This window comes from Acomys russatus, chromosome X (assembly GCF_903995435.1).
Source record: "Acomys russatus chromosome X, mAcoRus1.1, whole genome shotgun sequence".
Classification (NCBI taxonomy): Eukaryota; Metazoa; Chordata; class Mammalia; order Rodentia; family Muridae; genus Acomys; species Acomys russatus.
In genome coordinates, this window is record NC_067169.1 from 3,842,501 (window position 1) to 3,863,559 (window position 21,059).

The window sequence follows — 21,059 nt, forward strand, 5'->3', positions numbered from 1 at the left end:
ACAGCACCACCAACTGGGGCCCAGTGTTCAAATGCTTGAGCCAATGGGAAACATTTCCCATACCATGGCTCTTTACAGAAAAAACTCACTGCCCTCTTCCTTAGGACATTACTATTGCGCTAGAAAATTCTCTCATGCTCTTTTCAGTGAATTTCCAGGCCTTACACCTGGTAATGACTGATCTATTCTCTGTGGCTAGAGAAGTTTACCTGTCTTAAGATTTCATATAAATGACTCTAGCTTCTGTCTCTCAAATGTCTGTGAAATAGACCCACGTTACTGCATGCATCAGCAATTGTTTGCTGTTTTTATTGGATGGGATTCTGTTATTTAAACAAAGCAAGGTTGTTTTTCAAAAAGAAACCCTGATCTAGAACATGTTCCAACTTCGTATTTTAGGAAATTGAAATAATCCTCATTTCTTGGTATCTACAGCTCTCCGAAGCTTCTTCCCATCATGAGTTAAAGCTTAGCCTTATACCCAATGGAATTTTATGTACGTAAGAGAGTATGAGTTCTGAGACTAGGTTATACAAGACAATATGACTTCCACCTTGCTTTCTTGGATTTATCACTCTGGGAGAAGCCAATCACCTCATCATGAGGGCACTCAAGCAGATTATGGAGAGGTCCACCAGTGAGGCTCCAGAGCCTTCTTCTCATTTCTATCATGAAGCAGATCCTTCAGTCCAAGTATTTAGATGAGTAGAACCAAGTCTGACATTTTGACTGCAGTCTCCCAAGAGACCTTCAGATAGAGTATCCTCACAAAAGCTGTTTCTAAATTCCTGGCCCAGAAGAACTGTGAGATAGCAAGTGTTTATGGTTTTAAGAAAATATCTTTGGACATGATTTATTTTATAGCACTATGACATGACAGATACTGAGCTTGAGCTGGGGTATATTTCATGGCCTGATAATGGTAGTTATTGCCATAGGCTCTCAAGTAGGACAATTTGATTTTGAATCTTGACTTGTTCACTAGTAACTTGCAATCTCGGGCAAGTTTCTTAATATCTTTAATTCTTAGTTTATTTTTTAAAAATAAAGATGATATAAATATCCTATAAAATTGTTCTGACTATGAAATAATATATACTAAATGATTAGAAGGAAATCTGGCTCATAGTAGGAAATCATACCAAGCTACTAGTGCTTGCTTCTGGTGCAACCAGACATTTAGCGGGGGCACAGAAATCAGCATTTAAACTACACAATAACGTTATGTCTACATATGTACCTAGATATCTTCAAATAATCATATAATTGCACAAATTCTACTACTGAGGGCTTTGCTCTCTTTAGATATGGCAAGACTATAGGATGTGATATCAGCTAGGAGGTAGGTGAGAATCAGAAGATTAGATGGGACCCATGTCCTAATGATTGCATGTCCATTAAAGTGTTGTGACAATGAATGCACTTCAGTTTTGCTACCTCTAAGCATCCTGCTTACTGAAAGACCTGTGTTTAAGTCCACTGTTTCTTTGGTCCTTTAGAATTGCTTAAAATGGAATTGAAGGTAGATTACTTGACAGATAGATGCTGCAAGATGCTTTATAAAGAATATTGAAGTATATTCTTCAGAAAGTGATTGTTTCACAAAAATTTACAATGAGATTTAGAAAGTTTGTTGAGATAGATGAAGTTAAGTCATGAACAAACTTCCAAGAGTTTGCAAAATTGAAAGATGATTAAAAAGCACTTACTTATGTTTTAAAATAGTCTCTCTGCCTTCGAGGCCCAACCCAGGAGACACCTATGAACAATGCTTTGTGAAGTCTTCATGGGTAAACAAAAGTATCCTTAACCGCTAAGCCCACAGTCTCCTAGAATCCCATTACTCAGTGAGACTTGGGACTAATGCATGTATGGCCTCAGTCTGCTCTTAGTGAGGTATTTGTGAATGCTTTTTTTCTTGTAGTGGACTGGGCAGGTTTGCTGAAGGGTTGGTAATAGAAAGCATAGAATGATTATTAGGGCCAATCTGCTTTGAGTGAAGGTGTAAGTGGAGAGCTGGCTGAAACCTACTTGGCTGTGAACTAGAAGGTGACCATTAAGATCCTGGAACACAAGAGTGATTGACAGGAAGTCAGGGTCAGTCTCACTAATCTATCTTGATGCTCCCAATCTCACTTGTCCCTGCTTTAAAATGTCAGTTGTCTTTTACTTTTGTAGGCTTCAACTTCAAATTAAAAACCTTTTAACACAGCAGCTCTTCTACTTCTAGGAATATACTCTAAAGAAAGTCAGAGAATTGAAAGAAAATTATTAGCTAGAAGACAGGTGTGCATCTCTGTGTTCAATGCTGCAGCTTGAATCTAGAGCCTCACACAGCCAAGGGAGTGCATTTTCACTAAGCTATATCCACAGTCCTGTTTTCTTATTTCAATTTATGCTTCCACCATCAGCAGACACATGTGTTGATGAGTTTGTATCTTATATTGGAATATATTAAGAAAGAAACTCTGAGTTTGGTTTCAGTATAACTTATATGGGTGGAATTACAGTCATGTGTTCACTGATGAATTCATTATCAAATAAACAGATATATGTTTAGTAAAATACACAGGCACTCATTAATATATATTTACCTAATATATTTACAGGACTAGGCTGAGCATCACTGATGCTAGTTTGATGGTTTACTACCTAGCACAGCAATTGTTTATACAAAAGGACCATGTAGAGCTTCATACTGGGAGGAGGTGGGGATTAGTGTTTTCTTTATTTCAGATTTTGAACTTCTCAAAGTGTGTTTATTAGGGACTAGTAACATCACCACTACTTGTGACAAATGGGAACTTTTTGCTCCCCCTCCCCCCTTTTTTTAACTAAATAATGAACTCTGGTGGTTTATATTAGCACTTTGGATCTTAGTAAGATTTTAATCACTGAATGTCTTTGTCTTTGAAAGATGCCAAATGTTGAGAGCTATTGAGCCATAAATTGCTGCCAATACACAAAAAGGTCAGACTTAGTGGGTAAAAGTAGTGCTTTTAATTTCTTATAATTTTCCTGGACCCATTCCAGTTTTATTACTGAAAAAATACTGCACTCCAAGCTTCTCTTTAGTCATGGGAAAATGGGGATGGTTGATAACTCTGGTAACGAGGAAAGTTGGCATAAAGATAATTATGGCAGAAATCGAATCAAATGGTCACCAAACAAAGCTGCAAGATGGAGGGGTAGATTTCAGAAGCCACTTTCTGCTTGTCTGCTCTAGGCTGGTAGATCTGGTGGCAGGAGGTTACCTGCAGGAAGCCAGCAGATGGCTAAGACATCTTGCTAAATCCCTTGACAGGAATCACAGCTGTTAGAATGTGATACTTTCTGGAAATGGGAAGGTTGGCATGCACTAAACTATTGCAAGATGCCAACTTGGATAAAAAGTCACCATTAATCTTAGCAAGAATGACAATGAAATCCTTTTATAACAACAGTGAAAAAGACGTAACAAAAAGTTTTTATAATTGCAATCATTTTCATGTTCCAACTGATGACCCCCTAATTTCTAGAAGAATGCTATTTAGGTTATCCAGCAACCAGAAGTAATCCTGAATACTCAGTCTCTTTAGCATTCATCCTGGGGTTTTCAAAGGCAGTTACAATTAAATATATATTTGTCTTTTAGTGTAATCATATTTTTTGGGTCATATAAAGGTTAGTCTTGGAAACTATAGTCTGAAGAAAGTTTAAATAAAAACATGTTTCACAAATGCCTGATATTGAGAGTGGAAGTGCTGAGAGTATTGAGTGGAAGAAACCAGGAGGGCGATCAATTCTTTACTGTTTGCATGGCCAAGTTATAAGTGTACATCAGAGAAATTATATCTTGATAGATTTGGATAGGGTCATTCATCAGGGTTCTAATTTTCAGTTGGGGTTAAGATTAGTTATTCTGATGTAAGCTGGTGGGTCTCAGTAACCTGAATGGTTGGTTGAAACTCAGAAGTCTACTCCCAGTGTTGTTGATTCAGCAAGTTTGGAATGGAGGTTCAATGTTTGCATCTCTAACAAGTGCCTAAAGGATGTTGATGTTGCTGGTCTGTAGACCACAGTTTGAAAACAAGTTAATAACATTTCCTGCCTCAATGACCAATTGATTTTTATAAGCCATATCTTCTACCCATTAGTATAGATGTTTATATAAATAAGCCACTTCTCCAAATTCCTCTGCATGTGTTCTTTGAATCCTGTATTTCTTTTCCCCATTAAGCTAAAAAATTGCTTTAGAGAGACAGACTAGATCCTCCTTTTCCAGGATACAATTGTTGAGTAACATTCTTTATTATTCTCTAGACTGTAGGTGTTTTGATGATGTATGGTGTTTGTACATTCAGAACTTACCCATGTGGCTTGGAATATCACAAAGTCTCAGTAAATAGTAGTGGCCATTAGTCCCATCATCATGACCAAACCCAATAATTGTGATAGTTTTTATGAGGTACTTAAGTATACCAACAATTCTGAATTGGAGATCATAAGCTATATACATGTAGTAGTTTTTGATCTAGAAGGTATGGCACAAGATAAAAGAAACATGTAAATAGAATGCAACTATAAGTGAAAACTATAAAAAGCATGACTTCCTTACTGGGATGGTTGATCAGCAATAATGTGTGGATTTATATGTGGATTCATCTGGTAATATGAAAATAGCACCTAAGACTTTTGAAAATAACTGTCATAATATGCACTAGAATAAAGCTTTATTAATTCATCAACAACTCCATGCAAAACCAAAATGATAGGATTATTATTTGAAAAAAGAATAATACAATAGAACATCATGTAGACATCATCAGTTCTTTAGAAACAAATATTACCAATATCCACATGTTGAAAAATACCCAAAGATCCATATACTTAAACATTGGGGGAAAGAAAGCAATTATATCAAGTATGCAAACATTTCCCTCACTGCTTGACTTTGTACGCCATTCTACATATTCTCAAGCCCATTGGATTCTCCTTCAGAATTTTCCCTATTACCTTTTATGTGAAGCTGAACTTTGCATCTGTTTGTGTTCTTTCTGCCTTAGAGGTATCTGGAAGTATCCTAGCTAAGTAATTTAATAACACTAATTCCTTCACCAAACTCAGAAGGAACACTGAATGAAATGGTTGTGAATTTAGATAAGTTGGAGTTATCCTGCTTCGCGCTGAGAAATTTTAGTAAAATTTGACAGGAATAAAGGAAAAAGTTAAGTATGCTGGCCTCCCATTTTGTCCAGTATGACTAAACACAGACATAGTCAAGGATGTCTGAAAAAAGGAATAACATTATGTCAATCTGAAAAATAAAACTTCTGAATAAGAGAAACCTTTGGAAAGTAGTGTTTCCAAAATATTTGCTATATGATAATGCCCTTAAATTGTATTCTTAGGGCTATGTGCCTTAAACTATATATTGTAGTTAAAGGGAAACAACAAAGAATGTAGGGAAAAGAAATTGATGATAGGTCATTACTTGCAGGTCAAGAGTTTTTGTCTAGTTTTGTCTAATTTTCTATCTTCAGTGTGTACCACAGACATTAGAAAGGACAGTATACTTTGGTGGGTAGGTAGAGCATATCCAGGAGAGACAGTGCGGTAGGATTACTTAAAGCTATGCAGGACTTTCCAGTTTGTTTATATTTGCATATTGCATATATGCTGACCATATGTGCGTTCATTTTCAATGTCTGGCTTGATGTCTAGTGTCTTCTCTGGTTCTTCTCTGCCTTGTTTTCTAAAATAGTGTCTCTCACTGATCAAATAGACTGTGGCCATCGAGTCCTAAAGATCCTCTTGTTTCTGTCTTGCTGCACTGGGATTACAGGCACATGCCATTACACCTTGCAGTTCACATGGGTACTTAAGTTTTCATGCTTGTATGGAAAGCATTTTATCTATTGACTGACTCATCTTCACAGTTCTCATACTGCAGTTTGATGGACCATATGTTGGCTTCAAATTATAGAGATATGCCATCACAGCAAGAGCAAAGAACCAACACACCTCTCATCTACAAAGGAAATTAAAGTCAAACTTGAATAATGGAACATATTCCATATTTGGCACTGAGGGGATGCTTTAAGAAGTAATTCACTGGTAGTAACACCATGTACTATTTTAGATTTTTGCTAACAAAAATGCTTTACAGCTAACAGGTAATGCTTTAACCCCAGTCACCTTTTAAAGGATCATATGTTATGGATTCCATTCACTCAATATATTTTCCAGACATTCTATCTCTGAGGGTATTGCAGTGAAAAAAAAAAGCAAAACCAAATAAAGTTAAAAATTCCTCTATTCTGCCAGGCTTGATGGTCTCCCTTTGGAGCTCCTGACCCCTCTGAGTCCTTCCATCCTGCAACTCTTCCATTTAACTTGTAGCATTTTGCCCAGAGTCCAGAGTCCCAGCATTTGTCCTGATCCCCCACTGGGTGGAGTTTCTTAGAGGACATCTATGTTGGACTAATCCACTTATAAGTGAGTATATAGCATGTGAATCTTTCTGGGTCTGGGTTAACTCACTCAGGATGATCTTATCTAGTTCCATCCATTTGCCTGCAACTTTCAATATTTCCTTTTTCTTTTTAAATAGCTGAAAAGTATTCCATTGTGTAAACACAGCGCAGTTTATGTACAAACTGATACACCAACAAAGGACATTCTAAGCAGAGAACCTAGACCCCCTGTTCAGATGTAGCTGATAGGCACCTCATTCTCCACGTTGGCAGGGGGAGGAGAGTGAGACTGCCTCTGACATGAACTCTGGTGCCCGTGATTTGGTCACTGCTCTTTGGCAAGCGATCTTATGGGCATACAGAGGAAGGGCATGCAGGCTATCCTGATGAGACCTGATAGGCTTAGGTCAGATCCTGTTAGAGGTCTAGGAGAGGGGAATAGGGCAGAAGAGGGAGGGAGGGTGGGACCTGGAAGATAAGAACAAGGAGATGAGAATTGGTATGTAATGTAAATAAATTATAATAAAGAAAAATTTTAAGGAAATCACTCTATTAGGCCATAAATTTGAAAGGAGTGTTATATGAGCAAGAAGGGGTATACTAATGGGTTTTAAAGAAAGAAAGGGAAGGGTGAACTGGTGTAATTATAATCTCAAAAAACCAAAAGAAATAATTAAGCCTCCTTTTATTACGGAATTTGTAATTCCTGTGGCAAGATTGCTTATTCAAATGGAGAGCACCTGCATATTACAGTGAGTTATAAAGCAAGGAATCAGGGAGAATAATACCAACCCTTTCAAAAGCACTAGGGCAGTAGCTCTCAACCTGTGGGTCACGATCCCTTTGGGGCCCTGCATATTCTGCATATCAGATATTTATATTATGACTCATAACAGCAAAGTTACAGTTATGAGGTAGCAATGAAAATAAATTTATGGTTGGGGGCTCACCACAATATGAGGAAGTGTTAAAAGGTCACAGTATTAGGAAGGTTGAGTAACATTGTACTAGGGGATAAAATGACATTTGAACAAATACCTGAAATAAGGACTGCAGATAGTGGGAGAAAAATAGATCAAAGTTGGGCAGAAATGGATGGAGACAGGGGAAAATTATTACTACTTGATATGTCTTTATACAGTGTGAAATTGTTAGTACTGAGTATATACTTTTTGTTTCATAATGTGTGAGTGAAGGGATAATTGATTAATTCTATTTTCTTCTTTATATGTGTCTGTACTTTAAAAATCTAATTAGTGTCATTTTATAATACGAGAGTAGATACTGAAACTTGGAAATATTGAGACATTTAACTTTTCCTGGAAAATTGTAGCTACAGCCAGGCTATGATTTCATGACTATAGAAATCAGATAGTTGAACTTGAGGTAATCACTCACTAAATGTAATAGGTTCTTTGGCAATGATGCTAGCAATGGGAGCTGTCTTCATTCTACAGTCAGCATTTCTCTGAGCTCCAATTAAGTTAGTCAACATTCACTGATAGGAGAGTTACAATGAGAAAGCTGTATCTGAATGAAATGTTGACCCAGGTAGAAAACTAAAAGCAGGTCCCTGTGGCTTTCCTGGGCGCAAATTAGAAAAAGAGAAATTATTACAATAAACAAAAAAAGTGATTACAGCATAGAGATGCCAGTATTTTATTTTGTTACAATTGTAGTCATTGAAATTCTATAACTACAAGGCTTACTTTCTTGCTTGAAATAGGCCTGGCATTTGTTAGTGTTAGCAATACAAGAGAGAGCCAAACAACACTATTTGAGCTTAGTTAACTGGTTTTGGAAGGCGTTTAGAAGAATTTTCAGTAAAACAGCCACTTCTAAAACAACTAGCTTTTCTGACAAAAATTGATTACCTTTGATTAATCAAAATGTAATCCATTAATCTTTAAAGCTCTTTTTTACCACCTACTACCCAGAACCCCATTTTTTTCCAAAAGGTGATTACTACAATTAATTTTATGCATTGACAGAGTATTAGAGTATATAAGAGAGTTATTATAATAATATTTATATATTTATGTCTACACCTCACTTTATTTCAACAAGAGCTCATGCAACTTTTTTTACATGCTAGAATTTAAAAACTGGCCTTTTACATTTTCATTTGCTGCATAGCAGTCTTCATTGTGGCCTTAGTTATATGCAGTGAAATCCAGAGTGTGTTTGGACGAGCTCTTGGGCAGTGGTTCTTATGATGTGGTGCCTACATAACACACACAGTGGTAGAGATGGACATGTGAAGCCCAATTCCATGCTAACTAGTAACTAGAGTGATCCTAAAAGTGATGCTAAGCAAACTGCAGTTAAACAAGATCTGATTCTTATAAGTGACAACAGTTGAGACCAACTGGCATTTGTGTGCACAGCTCTGGTATACCATGACATGAATATATAAGCATCACTGTACTATACAAAATATTGTAATAAAACCCACAGAATTTACAGGGAAATGAGGATGGGGCATAAAACAATCAAAAACTTATGACTAGGGGCCTGGAAGATGGCTCGGTGGTTAAGAGCAAATCTTGTTGTTGTAGAATACCTGGTTTCAGTTGCCATCACCCACATGGGCTGCTTACAAGATGAAGCTACACCTACGGGTGGATCCAATGTGTCTGCCCTCTGAGGGTACCTGCACACACCCACACATACCTATCCCTCCCCACATGCACATGATTAAAACTAGAAATAAATAAGAAAAACTTATCATTGACATAGTTCCAACAAAAGGGGTGGGACTAATCAAAAGATAGCATAGTTTTTATGTGTTAAAATGGACAAATGTACAAATACCATGGTAAAAACAGCACTTTTCCTTGGAAAGAACTGATGTTTGCTGTGGCATTTAGTTGTTCAGGAAGGTGCCCCTTATAAGTTATTGTGTGGTGGTGGTGGTGGGAGTTATCTGAAGTTGAAATTTTGACATCAGATGTGGTAGGTGTGGCTTGTAAAGCACAAATTAATTCAAAGTAGTTGGTCATGCTGAGGTATATGCATATGAGAAACTTGTGTACTCACATGTGGCTCAGTATAGGTGGTTTCTGCTTTGCTTACCACCAAGGGGGGGTACATAAGCAAAAGATGCAAAATTGGAGCTTTGTCCCAGAGTTTTCCCATTATATCTATTGTGTTGGAAGAAAATTGTCTTTTTTTTTTAATATACTAGAACACAATCTGTTCCAGTGAATTATACATATGTGCATGCATATATCCATATATATATTACACAAAAATTCCATGGGCTGTACCAAATGTCATGTTTCTGCCAAGTTTATTATCTCTTAGATCTTTTCTCATATCATCACTCAGAGATTTAGTCCTTTAAAAAATGCTTGCAATAACTTTCCCTCCTACCATACTTCTTACAAAATCATTAATGTTTGCCAAGCCAATAGTTAAATGGCTCCTCCCCACTCCTCTCTCTCTTTCTCTATTACCATAAATATACAGATAAAAGAAGGCTTTAAAAGTCTGGAATGAGTGATGAATGGTTCTGCAATGGGGGACAGTGAAATAAAATGAGTTTGTGAGAAAACATAACAGACACCTATTAAAAAGAGAGAGAAAAAGAATTCCCTTTCCATTTATTTATTTCTCACTTCCACCTTTGCTAATACAACTTATCCACTTTATGAGATAAGATATTGAATTGACCTTGTTGGGATTTCCATCTTTCACTCTTGCTAGTTGACATCTCCAAAAATGCAGCTTACACTGTTAATCCATTCACTTCAGCAAAACATGCCTAAGGGCATCAGATTCTTCAGTTTATCACTATTGGGTTTCAAGGCCCTGACAAGCTGAGAAGATATAGCTGATCAGGGTGATGTGATGGCTTCAGCACTGGAGTCTGGGGCCCCTGAAAGAGCAAAAGCTGCAGCATGGAGGCTTATGCAGGTGTCAGATGTTTTTCAGTGATGAGGTTGGCAGTAGACATAACTGCTTCCAGCTGGGCACATTACCAGGCAGTGAAGCCATAATGATTGAATAATTAAATCACATTGGCTTATGATCATTGTTCTTATTAGAAAATATCATTGCTTTGGGGTGATTCATTGTGCGAAATGGAAGTTTTATATAAACACTGATTTGCATTCATATGTAATATATATTTGCATATATATCTAAATCAGAATGGCTTACGAAAATCAAATCACCAAAAAAAGATGGACTATCAATGTGAAGATGCCGAAGATGTTTAAGGAAATGTAGAAATTAGAAAGATTAAAGTAACATTGCCTCTCGAAATTCAATCATATTAGATGTGTTTTCCTTTGTTTGAAAGCAGCAGGGAGAGATAAGCATTAACTGGATCCATCTCTGTTTTGCAATTAGGTTTTTATACCTTGAAATCTCAAACTCTGATATTATTAGTAGAAGACAGACTATAAGAGCATTATGAAATGAGCACTTCACCTCTAAATTCAAGACTTGCTTTCCTGTCTTCATTTCCCCTCGAAGTGTCCTGACATGGAGGGGAGATAGAAAGTTGAGCAGAGAGCAAAGGAACATTTTAATTCATAATAGAACATTCAGTCTCATGGGGCCTAGAGCAACTGCTCTCAGGCAGACAAGGACATTGCAGGTGTCTTTCTCTCTTTCCCTTTCTCCTTCTCCTATCCTCTCTCCCCTTCAGCTTCGAATTCCCAGCTGTAATGACTGTTAAGCACAACTCTCAGGATCAGTCCGGGGTACAAAATTTAGTGGTGACTTGGAAGAGCAAAGTCAAGTGACTTTTGTATTTACTTATATCAAAGGCCAGCTAATTAATTCATAGAGTTCAGTGTAAAGTGAAGATTCAAGGCCTCTTGTATAGGAAGAACAAACGCCCTCACAAGTGCTAAAATGTAAAGCACCATCTCTTTTGACTTATCAACAGTGTTTTTTATTTACCATTTACTGCTGCTATTACAAAAATTAAAATTTCATGTCACTTAGCATGAGTTTTTCCTTTCATCTTTTATGCCATAGTGCAAGTCTTAAATGCTAATAGAACCACTTTAACTTGTATATAGAATTTCTAAGATGACACCCTTCATATTTTGTAGCACATACACACATATTTAGATGTTCCTCACCAACCATATAGAAATGCTGCACAGAAATAATTCAGTGACTTTTATACTACTGCAGATACTACTACTACTACTACTACTACTACTACTACTACGTTTATTTCTTTTTTTGCAGCGCTAGTGCTGGCCTCCAAAACACTATGCAATTGCTCTCCCGCTGAACTGTATCCAAGCCTTTTACTTCTTAATCATTTATCTACCAACACTCTTCACCCAATGTAAGCAAATCCCAGTTAACAGGGGAAAACGTGGCCTCTTGGGCTATCCAAATCTGAAATGGTTGAGTTCAGAGTCACATGAAACTATGATAGCTGAGCTGTAACTTGCTAGACTCCCCCATGTGTAAACCAGCTGTAATCCTGTACTTCTTGGGCAGGATAAGTATCAGGCTTGCAAAGGACACCTAGGAACAGCTAATGTGTGTATCCTATGCATCTACTCTTTTCACACGTGTTTTCTGACTTCCTTTGTACCCACATATAAACTACAAGTTGAAAGATTAAATTACAAAGAAGTGCAAAGTAATAACAGTAAACTATCACACCAAATGTGTAACTATTTATGTGTGGCCACAACAGTGGGTGCTTAAGAAGCTGAGACCAATGTGCATCCAGAAACCTGCTGGCTATCCTGCAGCATTAGGGGCATAGTATAGAAGGGGCCCATTTCACAGGAGGCTGGACGCTACCAATAGCATATCTGTACAAATTGTCTTTGGAATACTTCCATGCACTCATTTCAAACTCAGGTGGATAAACATCTTGCAGCTTTGGCTACATCTAGAACCAAAGTCTGGATACTGATCATCTCCAGATCCTTAACATTGTTTCCGTTTGCTTGTCATCTCTTCAGGATTTCCTGCTGGAGAGCTGCAGAAGCCTTTCTTTTGGGGAACAGAATATCCTCGGTGAGTAAATTCGAAAAGAAACCAGTCCTTGACAAGTTAGCGAAGAGGGACTTGTCACCTTGGCCACAGACAGAATATATAGTGTGTCTTAGTTAAAGTTTTAAGTGTTGGGAAGGGACACCATGATTATGGCATCTCTTATAAAGGAAAACATGTAATTGGGGCTGCCTTACAGTTCAGAGGTTTAGTCCATTATCATCATGGAACTGGAGTGGTAGCTGAGAGAATTCTAGGGAATAAATGATCTCCTTATCTTTTCTGACTTTTTGCGGGGGGGGGGGGAGGGAGGCAACATTTCTTTCTCTATAGCCTCCTTTCCCCATCTTCAAAATGTCAGAGTATCATTTCCTTTGCCATCTCATTTTTACCACTTCTGTTTTTAAAGACACTTGTGGTTATTTTGAGCCCACCCAGACAATTCAGGGTCACCTTTTTTTTTCTTTTAAGGTCACCTGGTTAGCAACCTTAACTCCATATTCAACCTGAATTCCTCTTCAGCATGTAACACAACACATTGGCAGATTCCAAGAATTAGCATCGGGGCATCCTGTGGAAGCCATTATTCTCCTTGCCACATGTATGCTACAAAGCTAACTTGTCATCATGGGCGTCTGGAAATCAAAACATGCTTCCAGACAAGGGAGCTAGATTATTTATCCTCTCTGTCACATTCCATCAGTGGTTTAGGGCTGCTAACATGGGGAATTCCTTAGCAGTGCCCAGCTTATGAGAAGGAATCTCTGATGGCTGGAGAAACTCCTTAGGCAACTAGTTTTAAGTTGGCACACAGAAGCAATGTGATCAGTGAACTGAGACATGCTGCTGTACACTGAGGGAACAAAGGCAGGCATCAAAAGACTCTGCTGCAGGGAAGCACAATTGTTTGTGCAAATGCAAAATCTTAGGTTTGTATCTAATCAAATCCATTAGTGACATGCTGGTCCTTAGCTGAATAGCTTTCTTCAGTATTCAGTCATTTGGGATCTGTGTTTTCCCAATAATTAAGATTAGAAATGTACATACTTAGTTCATAAAATTAAAAGTTTAAGTAATTCTCTAAGGTCTCTTTAACCTGAAAAAAAAATTCTGGTATTCTTTGATTCTGCTTATTATAGATGATTTAACTGAGTTGTCTATTGTTATATAACTGAGGACTTGGAAATAGTCTAGTTATGTTTGGAAATCATTGATTCAGTGATGTATTTGGATCATGGGCATGGAACTTTTATAGAAACATGAAAATTAGAAGCTTATGAGTTAATTTTTTGTTTTTTAAATTTATATATTCACTTTATGTCCTAATTGTAGCCTATTCCCTCTTCTCCTGGTAGCTCCTTCCCACCATTTCCCCCCTCTTCCCTCCCCTTGACCTTAGAAAAGGGGAGTCCCCCACCAACCCACCTCAACATATTGAGTTACATCAGGACTAAGCTCATCTGCTAAGGCCAGGAAAAGCAGCCCAGTTAGGGCGAAGTGATTGAAAGCAGGCAACAGAGTCCATGTCATAGACAGCAACCACTCAACTTACTAGGGGACCAATGTTGAAATCAAAGTGCTCATTTGTTACATAAGTGTAGTCTGCTAGTAATAACAGGTTTAGACATAGTTGATATCTGAGTGAGCCATCCATACTCTATCAACATATTACTTCAGTGAATAGCTGCTAAGCATTGTTTAACTACTTTGTACTGCGAATTTATAAATGGTACAAATTACTTCAGTGAGCTGGCTTCACAGAGAGCCATCTGTTTTGTCTTAATTGATAGATAGCCACCCGAACCAAAGATATAGTTCCTTTTTTTTTTTCTTTTTTTTTTTTTTGGCTCACACTGGTCAGTATGACCTACTGATGAGTGTTGTCTCTAGTTTTGAGGACAGAAACAAGCCAAATCATTTCCAAAGGAAAGAATCAGGAATGTGAACTACCTTAAGCAACACAATCCAAAAGTGTTCCATGATTGTTGACATCCTCTCTCCCCTTCTGTTATCCTCATTTTCAAGTTCTATAAGAAACTTCTCTGGATATGTTTAATCTCAAGGCTTGTTGACTCTTCTTTGTATGTTTTTGGGAAATGCTGTTCTGTAACTCATGACTAAAAAATAAGAACTTGAAAGAAGATCTGCGTTCAATTCTCAGTATCCATGTAGTACTCACAATTACCTGTAGGTCCAGATCCAAAGGATCCAATGCCCTCTGTGGGTACCAGATACACACATAGTACATGACATACATGCAGACACAACACTTATACAGATAAAATAAAATAAATATTTTAAAAAGAGCTTGGCAACATTTGGAGATGGGACGTACCAATTTTTTTTGGCAGCCTCAAAGTTGCTGGTCTGGGAGTTCCTATTTAAGTAAAGCATGCCTTGAACTTGTGAGTTTCCCCTTTAAATTATCTGGTTATAGGCATGTTGTGTTTTGTCTTTTGGAAGGAAAATTAGGTGGCCAGAATGATTTTCTGTGTTTATGGAAGTCAGTAAGTGTTCAGCTAGCAGCTGCACTGAACCAATAGGTTGAAAGCACAGTTTAAAAAAAAAAAAACTTTAGACAAGCACGTGGAAGAAACCTTTTTTAAATTTTTTATTATTAATTTATTCATATTACATCTCAATTGTTAGCCCTTCCCTTGTTTCCTCCTATTCCTCCCTCCCTCCCACTTCCCCCCTTCTCTCCTCCCCTATGTCTGTGATTGAGGGATACCTCCTCCCCCTATATATGCTCTTAGAATATCGAGTCTCTTCTTGGTAATTTGCTATCATTCCTCTGGGTGCCACCAGGCCTCCCCGTCCAGGGGACGTGGTCAAATACGGGGCACCAGAGTTCGTGTGAGAGTCAGATCTCACTCTCAACTCAATGGTGGAGAATATCCTGTTCATCGGCTAGATCTTGGTAGGGGTTCGAAGTTTACTGCCTATATTCTCTGTGGTACATTTACACTATGGAATACTACTTAGCTATTAAAAACAAGGAATTCCCGAAATTTGTGGACAAATGGATTGACCTAGAAATTATCATAATGAGTGAGTTCACCCAGAAGCAAAAAGAGACAAATGGTATATACTCACTTATATCAAGACACTAGTCTAAGGGATACGTCCCATGAAAAACCTTACTTACCAAGAAAGTGGGTCAGAGGAGAGGACATCCTATTGAGACTTTAGATGAGAGTAGCATGGAAGAATGGGGAAATAGTAGGATCCACAGGGTCCTGGAAACCTACAAGAAGAACTTTATGACAGGCAGATCTGGGTCCTGGGGTCCTCCTCAAACTAAGGCACCAGCCAAGGAAGAAACCTTTTATTTGAAACTATTCTAAGAGGTAATGGGTCACATTAGAGACTTGAACTCATAGTCATTGGAAAGCTCAAGCAGATGTCTTAATACTTTAAAACAAAGTTCTGTTGTTTGTTTAGTTTGGGTTTTTTGAAACATGCTCATCATATAGCCCAAGCAGGGTTAACACTCCTATCAGGCTCTCAAATGCAGTGCCAGGATTGTAGATGTGAATGTGTGTACCTATGTCCCACCTTAAAAGCTGTTTTTGAAGGCTTTCATAGGACATGCCCCTTGGGCTAGTATGCAGATATAAGTGAGTATATATCATTTGATTCTTTCTGCTTCTGGGTTAACTCACTCATTATGATCATTTCTAGCTCAATCCATTTGTCCACAAATTTTGGGAATTCCTTGTTTTTAATAGCTGAGTAGTATTCCATAGTGTAAATGTACCAAGTCTCTTTATCCATTCTTCTATGAGGGACACTTAGGCTGTTTCCATGTTCTGGCTATTATGAATAAGGCTGCTATGAACATGGTTGAGCAAATTTTCTTGTTGTGTGCTGGAGCATCTTCTGGATATATTCCAAGGAGTAGAATAGCTGGGTCTTGAGGAAGCCCTATTCCCAATTTTCTGAGATAGCACCAGATAGATTTCCACAGTGACTGTACTAGTTTGCATTCCCACCAGCAATGAAGGAGTGTTCCTCTCTCCCCACATCCTCGCCAGCATGTGGTGTCGCTTGAATTATTGATCTTAGCCATTCTGATGGGTGTAAGATGGGATCTCAGAGTTGTTTTGATTTGCATTTCCCTGATGACTAAGGAGGTTGAGCATTTCTTTAAGTGTTTCTCAGCCATTTGATATTCCTCTGTCGAGAATTCTCTGTTTAGTTCCAAGCCCCATTACTCAATTGGGTTATTTGGTTTGGTGGTGTTTAATTTCTTGAGTTCTTTCTATATTTTGGATATTAGACCTTTGTCAGATGTAGGGTTGGTGAAGATCTTTTCCCAGTCTGTAGGCTGTCGCTTTGTCCTCTTGACAGTGTCTCCTGCTATTGGGACTCTAGATGAGAGAAGCATATGAGAATAGCAAAGTGGAAGGATCCAGAGGGTCCTAGAAACTTACAAGTAGAACATTATGATAGGCAGATTTGGGCCCAGGGGTCCCGCTCAAACTAAGGCACCAGCCAAGGACAATACAGACGGTAAACTTTAAACCCCTACCCAGACATAGCCAATGGGCAGAACATTCTCCATGGTTGAGTGGAGAGTGAGATATGACTTTCCCACATACTCTGGTGCCTCATATTTGACCATGTCCCCTGGAGGGGGAGACCTGGTGGCACTCAGAGGAAGGATAGCAGGTTACCAAGAAGAGACTTGATACCCTATGAGCATATACAGGGGGAGGAAATCCCCCTCAGGAACAGTCATAGGGGAGGGGAATAATGGGAAAATTGGAGGGAGGGAAGAATGGGAGGATACAAGGGATGGGATAACCATTGAGATGTAACAAGAATAAATTAATACACTATGGAATACTACTCAGCTATTAAAAACAAGGAATTCCCGAAATTTGTGGATAAATGGATTGAGCTAGAAATGATCATAATGAGTGAGTTAACCCAGAAGCAGAAAGAATCAAATGGTATATACTCACTTATATCTGCATACTAGCCCAAGGGGCATGTCCCACGAAAGCCTTCACTTATCAGAAAACTGGGACAGAGGGAAAGGCATTCTATTGGGACTCTAAATGAGAGACGCATGGGAGAATAGCAAAATAAAAGGATACAGAGGGTCCTAGAAATCTACAAGTAGAACAATATGATAGGCAGATTTGGGCCCAGGGGTCCCGCTCAAACTAAGGCACCAGCCAAGGACAATACAGGAGGTAAACTTTAAACCCCTTCCCAGATCTAGCCAATGGTCAGAATATTCTCCACAGTTGAGTGGGGAGTGTGATATGACTTTCTCACGTACTCTGGTGCCTCACATTTGACCATGTCCCCTGGAGGGGGAGACCTGGTGGCACGCAGAGGAAGGACAGCAGGTAGCCAAGAAGAGACTTGATACCCTATGAGAATATACAGGGGGAGGTAATTCCCCCCAGGAACAGTCATAGGGAAGGGGAATAATGGGAAAATGGGGGGGGGAATGGGAGGATACAAGGGATGGGATAAACATTGAGATGTAACAAGAATAAATTAATAAAAAAAACATTAAAAAAAATAAAATGCTATTGAAATGTAAAAAAAAAAAAATTAAAAAAAAAAAAAAGAAAAAAAAGCTGTTTTTGAAATACGATGTTACTAAGTTGTTGAGGTTGGCCTCTAACTTTTATCCTTTTGCTCCAAAGTAGCTGGTAGGAAATGGAACAGGATTTTACCACTACTTTCATCTCAAGCTTTTTATGATTTTCTGATACAGGAATATCGTAGCCCCTACTTGATAACAGCCTAAGGTCACAGTGAGTCCAGGCAGCAGTATAATTGTTTGGTAATTGGCAGTAAATCTCATGCATGAGTTAAATGTCTCAGATAATAAGAAAAGAAAAACTGAATAGCTAGTAAACTAACACTGTTACTTTCCCCTTTGGAGAGCTTGGATTATTAATGCAGGAGGCCCTCCAGTTAAGAGGCACATGAGTTGATTTTTTTTAATAGATGCTAACTTAAGTAATGTGGATTGGAAAAATAGAAGATACCAATGTAATATTATAAAACATTATCATTATAAGGTTTAGTCATACAAAATAACTTTTTTTGTCTTTTGTCCAAGGGATTGTGATTTTGTGACTGAGAATTGAAATTTATAATGATTCACTCATTTTCTGAATTCCTTATTATCCTTTGCAAATAAAAAGCTTGTTGAAGCAGTCCCACTTAAGGGCCATTTATCAAAAAGTATTTTCTATATGTGTCCATTGCTCATCCCTTAAATATCAATAGTGCTGACTGAGGGGTATGGAGGATTGAGAAATATGGGAAATCAAAATGTTGCAGGTCACACAGTGCTAGCTACATGCTGCAAAAATTAGCACCATGTGAAATTACAAGCTTGTCCCACATAGGCTATGATAGCTCTATGATTGAAATGCGTAATTTTACTCTTACTTCTTTAATGAAGGTTTGCAATGATGGAAACACAGTAGGAAACATTTTTTCAAATGCAAATTACCTTGCAGGAAAGAAATAACAAAGGAAAGAATTGCCATCAAGGGGAAAAATTAAATCTTACAGCACTTCCTTGGGTACAGTTGAGACAAACAATTAGCATGTTAAGGATCATTATGTCCTGTAATAACATGTTGCTTCAAAAAATTCTGTTCTTTCCAGCTTTGGTCCTATCCTTTTGCTGGATGACTTTGATGTTGCATGCCAGGAAACAACTATGAAATATTTTTAGCATAGTTACAAATCTCACAATAAAGATTTTAAATTGTCTATAATTCTTACCCATAGGTTAACTGACTTAAATATTTTCCCTTATATGAAATGATAAGGCTAATTAATCATGAATTAGAACACTGTTAATTTTCTTCTTGTCTTCCCAGAAACAGAGAATTTGGTGGTGAATGAATAAGATGAAAGTTTGGTCTACATGGAGAATATGGTAGAGAGGACATTCTAAACACATGCACCTGGAAAGCTCATTGATCTCAACTTTTGTGTTTGTACTTTGTACCAGTCAGGCTTCTATTGCTGTAAAGAGACACCATGACCACAGCAACACTTTTTTTTTTATAACTTTACATAAAAAAATTCACTTTACATTCTGGCATGGCCCCCTTTCTCCTCTTCCCTGTTTCCCTCCTACCCTCCCTACTCCCCAGATAAGGGAAGCCCCCATCCGCCCACCCCAGCATATCAAGTTGAATCAGGACTGAGGGCATCCCCCTCTCCTGTGGCCCAGTGAGGCAGCCCCACCAGGGGAAAGCCACAAAAAAGCAGGTAGCAGAGTCCATGTCAGAGCCAGCCCCCACTTCCCTCACTAGGGTACCCATATGATGACCGAACTGGCCATTGGCCACACCTGTGCAAGGGGCCTAGGTCCAGTCTATGCATGGTCTCTGGCTGGAGTCCCAGTCTCCACAGTCTCCCTGCTCCCCCCAGCCATGGTTAGTTGGCTCTGTTGATCCTCCCCTGGAGCTTCAGTTCTCTCTGAGTGTTCATCCTACTCCCCACTCTTCCCCAAGACTCTCTGCACTCCACCACATGTTTGGCTGTGGGTGTCTACATTTGCTTGTGTCAGCTGCTGCTGGGTAGACCCACTCAGAGGGTAGCCATGGTAGGCTCCCACCCCCAAGCACAGCAGAGTATTGTCAATAGTGCCAGAGGTTGACTGTCTTCCATGGGTCAGTCTCAGCTTGGGCCAGGGACCAGCTGGACATATCCTCAAGTTCCACTCCATCCCCTTCCCTGCATATCTTGTAAGCAGGGTAAGTCCTGGGCCAAAGTGTCCATGGCTAAGTTGGTGTTCCCCTCCTTCCACTAGGCATCGTGTCTAATTAGAGGGTGTCCTCTTCAGTCTCCATGATCCCTGCTACTAGGAGTCTCAGCTAGAGTCATCTCTATATCCTTCCTGGAGGCTACCCTGTTGTAGATCTCCAGCTTGTTACAGAGAGGCCCCTGCCCAAGGTTTCTGTTCTCTCTACAAGGCCTCTGTCCTCCTGGTCCCACTCACCCCAGGTCTGATGTCGACTCTCATTTCTTTCCATGCTCCCTCTCTTTAACCACTTCTGCTGTCTGTTATATTTCCACATCCGAGTGACATTTAAGCATTCTCCCTTGGATCCTCCTTCTTACTGATCTTATTTGGATCTATGGATTGTAATATGGTTATCCTGTATTATGTGGCTAAAATCCACTTATGAGTGAGTATACACCATGTGTGTCTTTCTGGGCTCAGGTTACCTCACTCAGGATAATGTTCTGCAGTTCCAACTATTTGCCTGTAAATTGCATGATTTCCTTGTTTTAAATAGCTGAGTAGTATTCCATTGGACCATGGCAACTCTTTCTTATAAAGGAAAACATTTAATTGGAGCTGGCTTCCAGTATCAGAGGTTTAGTTCATTATCTACTTAGGGGAAAGCATGGCAGCTTGCAGACAGACACAATGCTGGAGAAAGAGCTTAGAGTTCTATATCTGTATTAGCAGACAGAAGGAAAAGAGAAAGTGAGCTACTGGGCCTGGCTTGAACATCTGAAACTTCAGAGCCCACCCTCAGTGACACACTTCCTCCAACAAGGCCATACCTGCTCCAAAAAGGCCACAACCACTCCAACAAGGCCATACCTGCTCCAAAAAGG

General features: G+C 38.8%; 1 protein-coding gene across 1 annotated transcript in view; it reads left to right on the forward strand.

The window, feature by feature from the left end:
* Phex (phosphate regulating endopeptidase X-linked) overlaps nt 1-21,059 on the forward strand; it is a 208,194-nt gene that overhangs the window by 169,086 nt on the left and 18,049 nt on the right. The window contains exon 16 of the mRNA XM_051142004.1: nt 12,404-12,458. Within this exon, the coding sequence (XP_050997961.1) occupies nt 12,404-12,458 (55 nt within the window). The remainder of the gene's footprint in view (nt 1-12,403; nt 12,459-21,059) is intronic.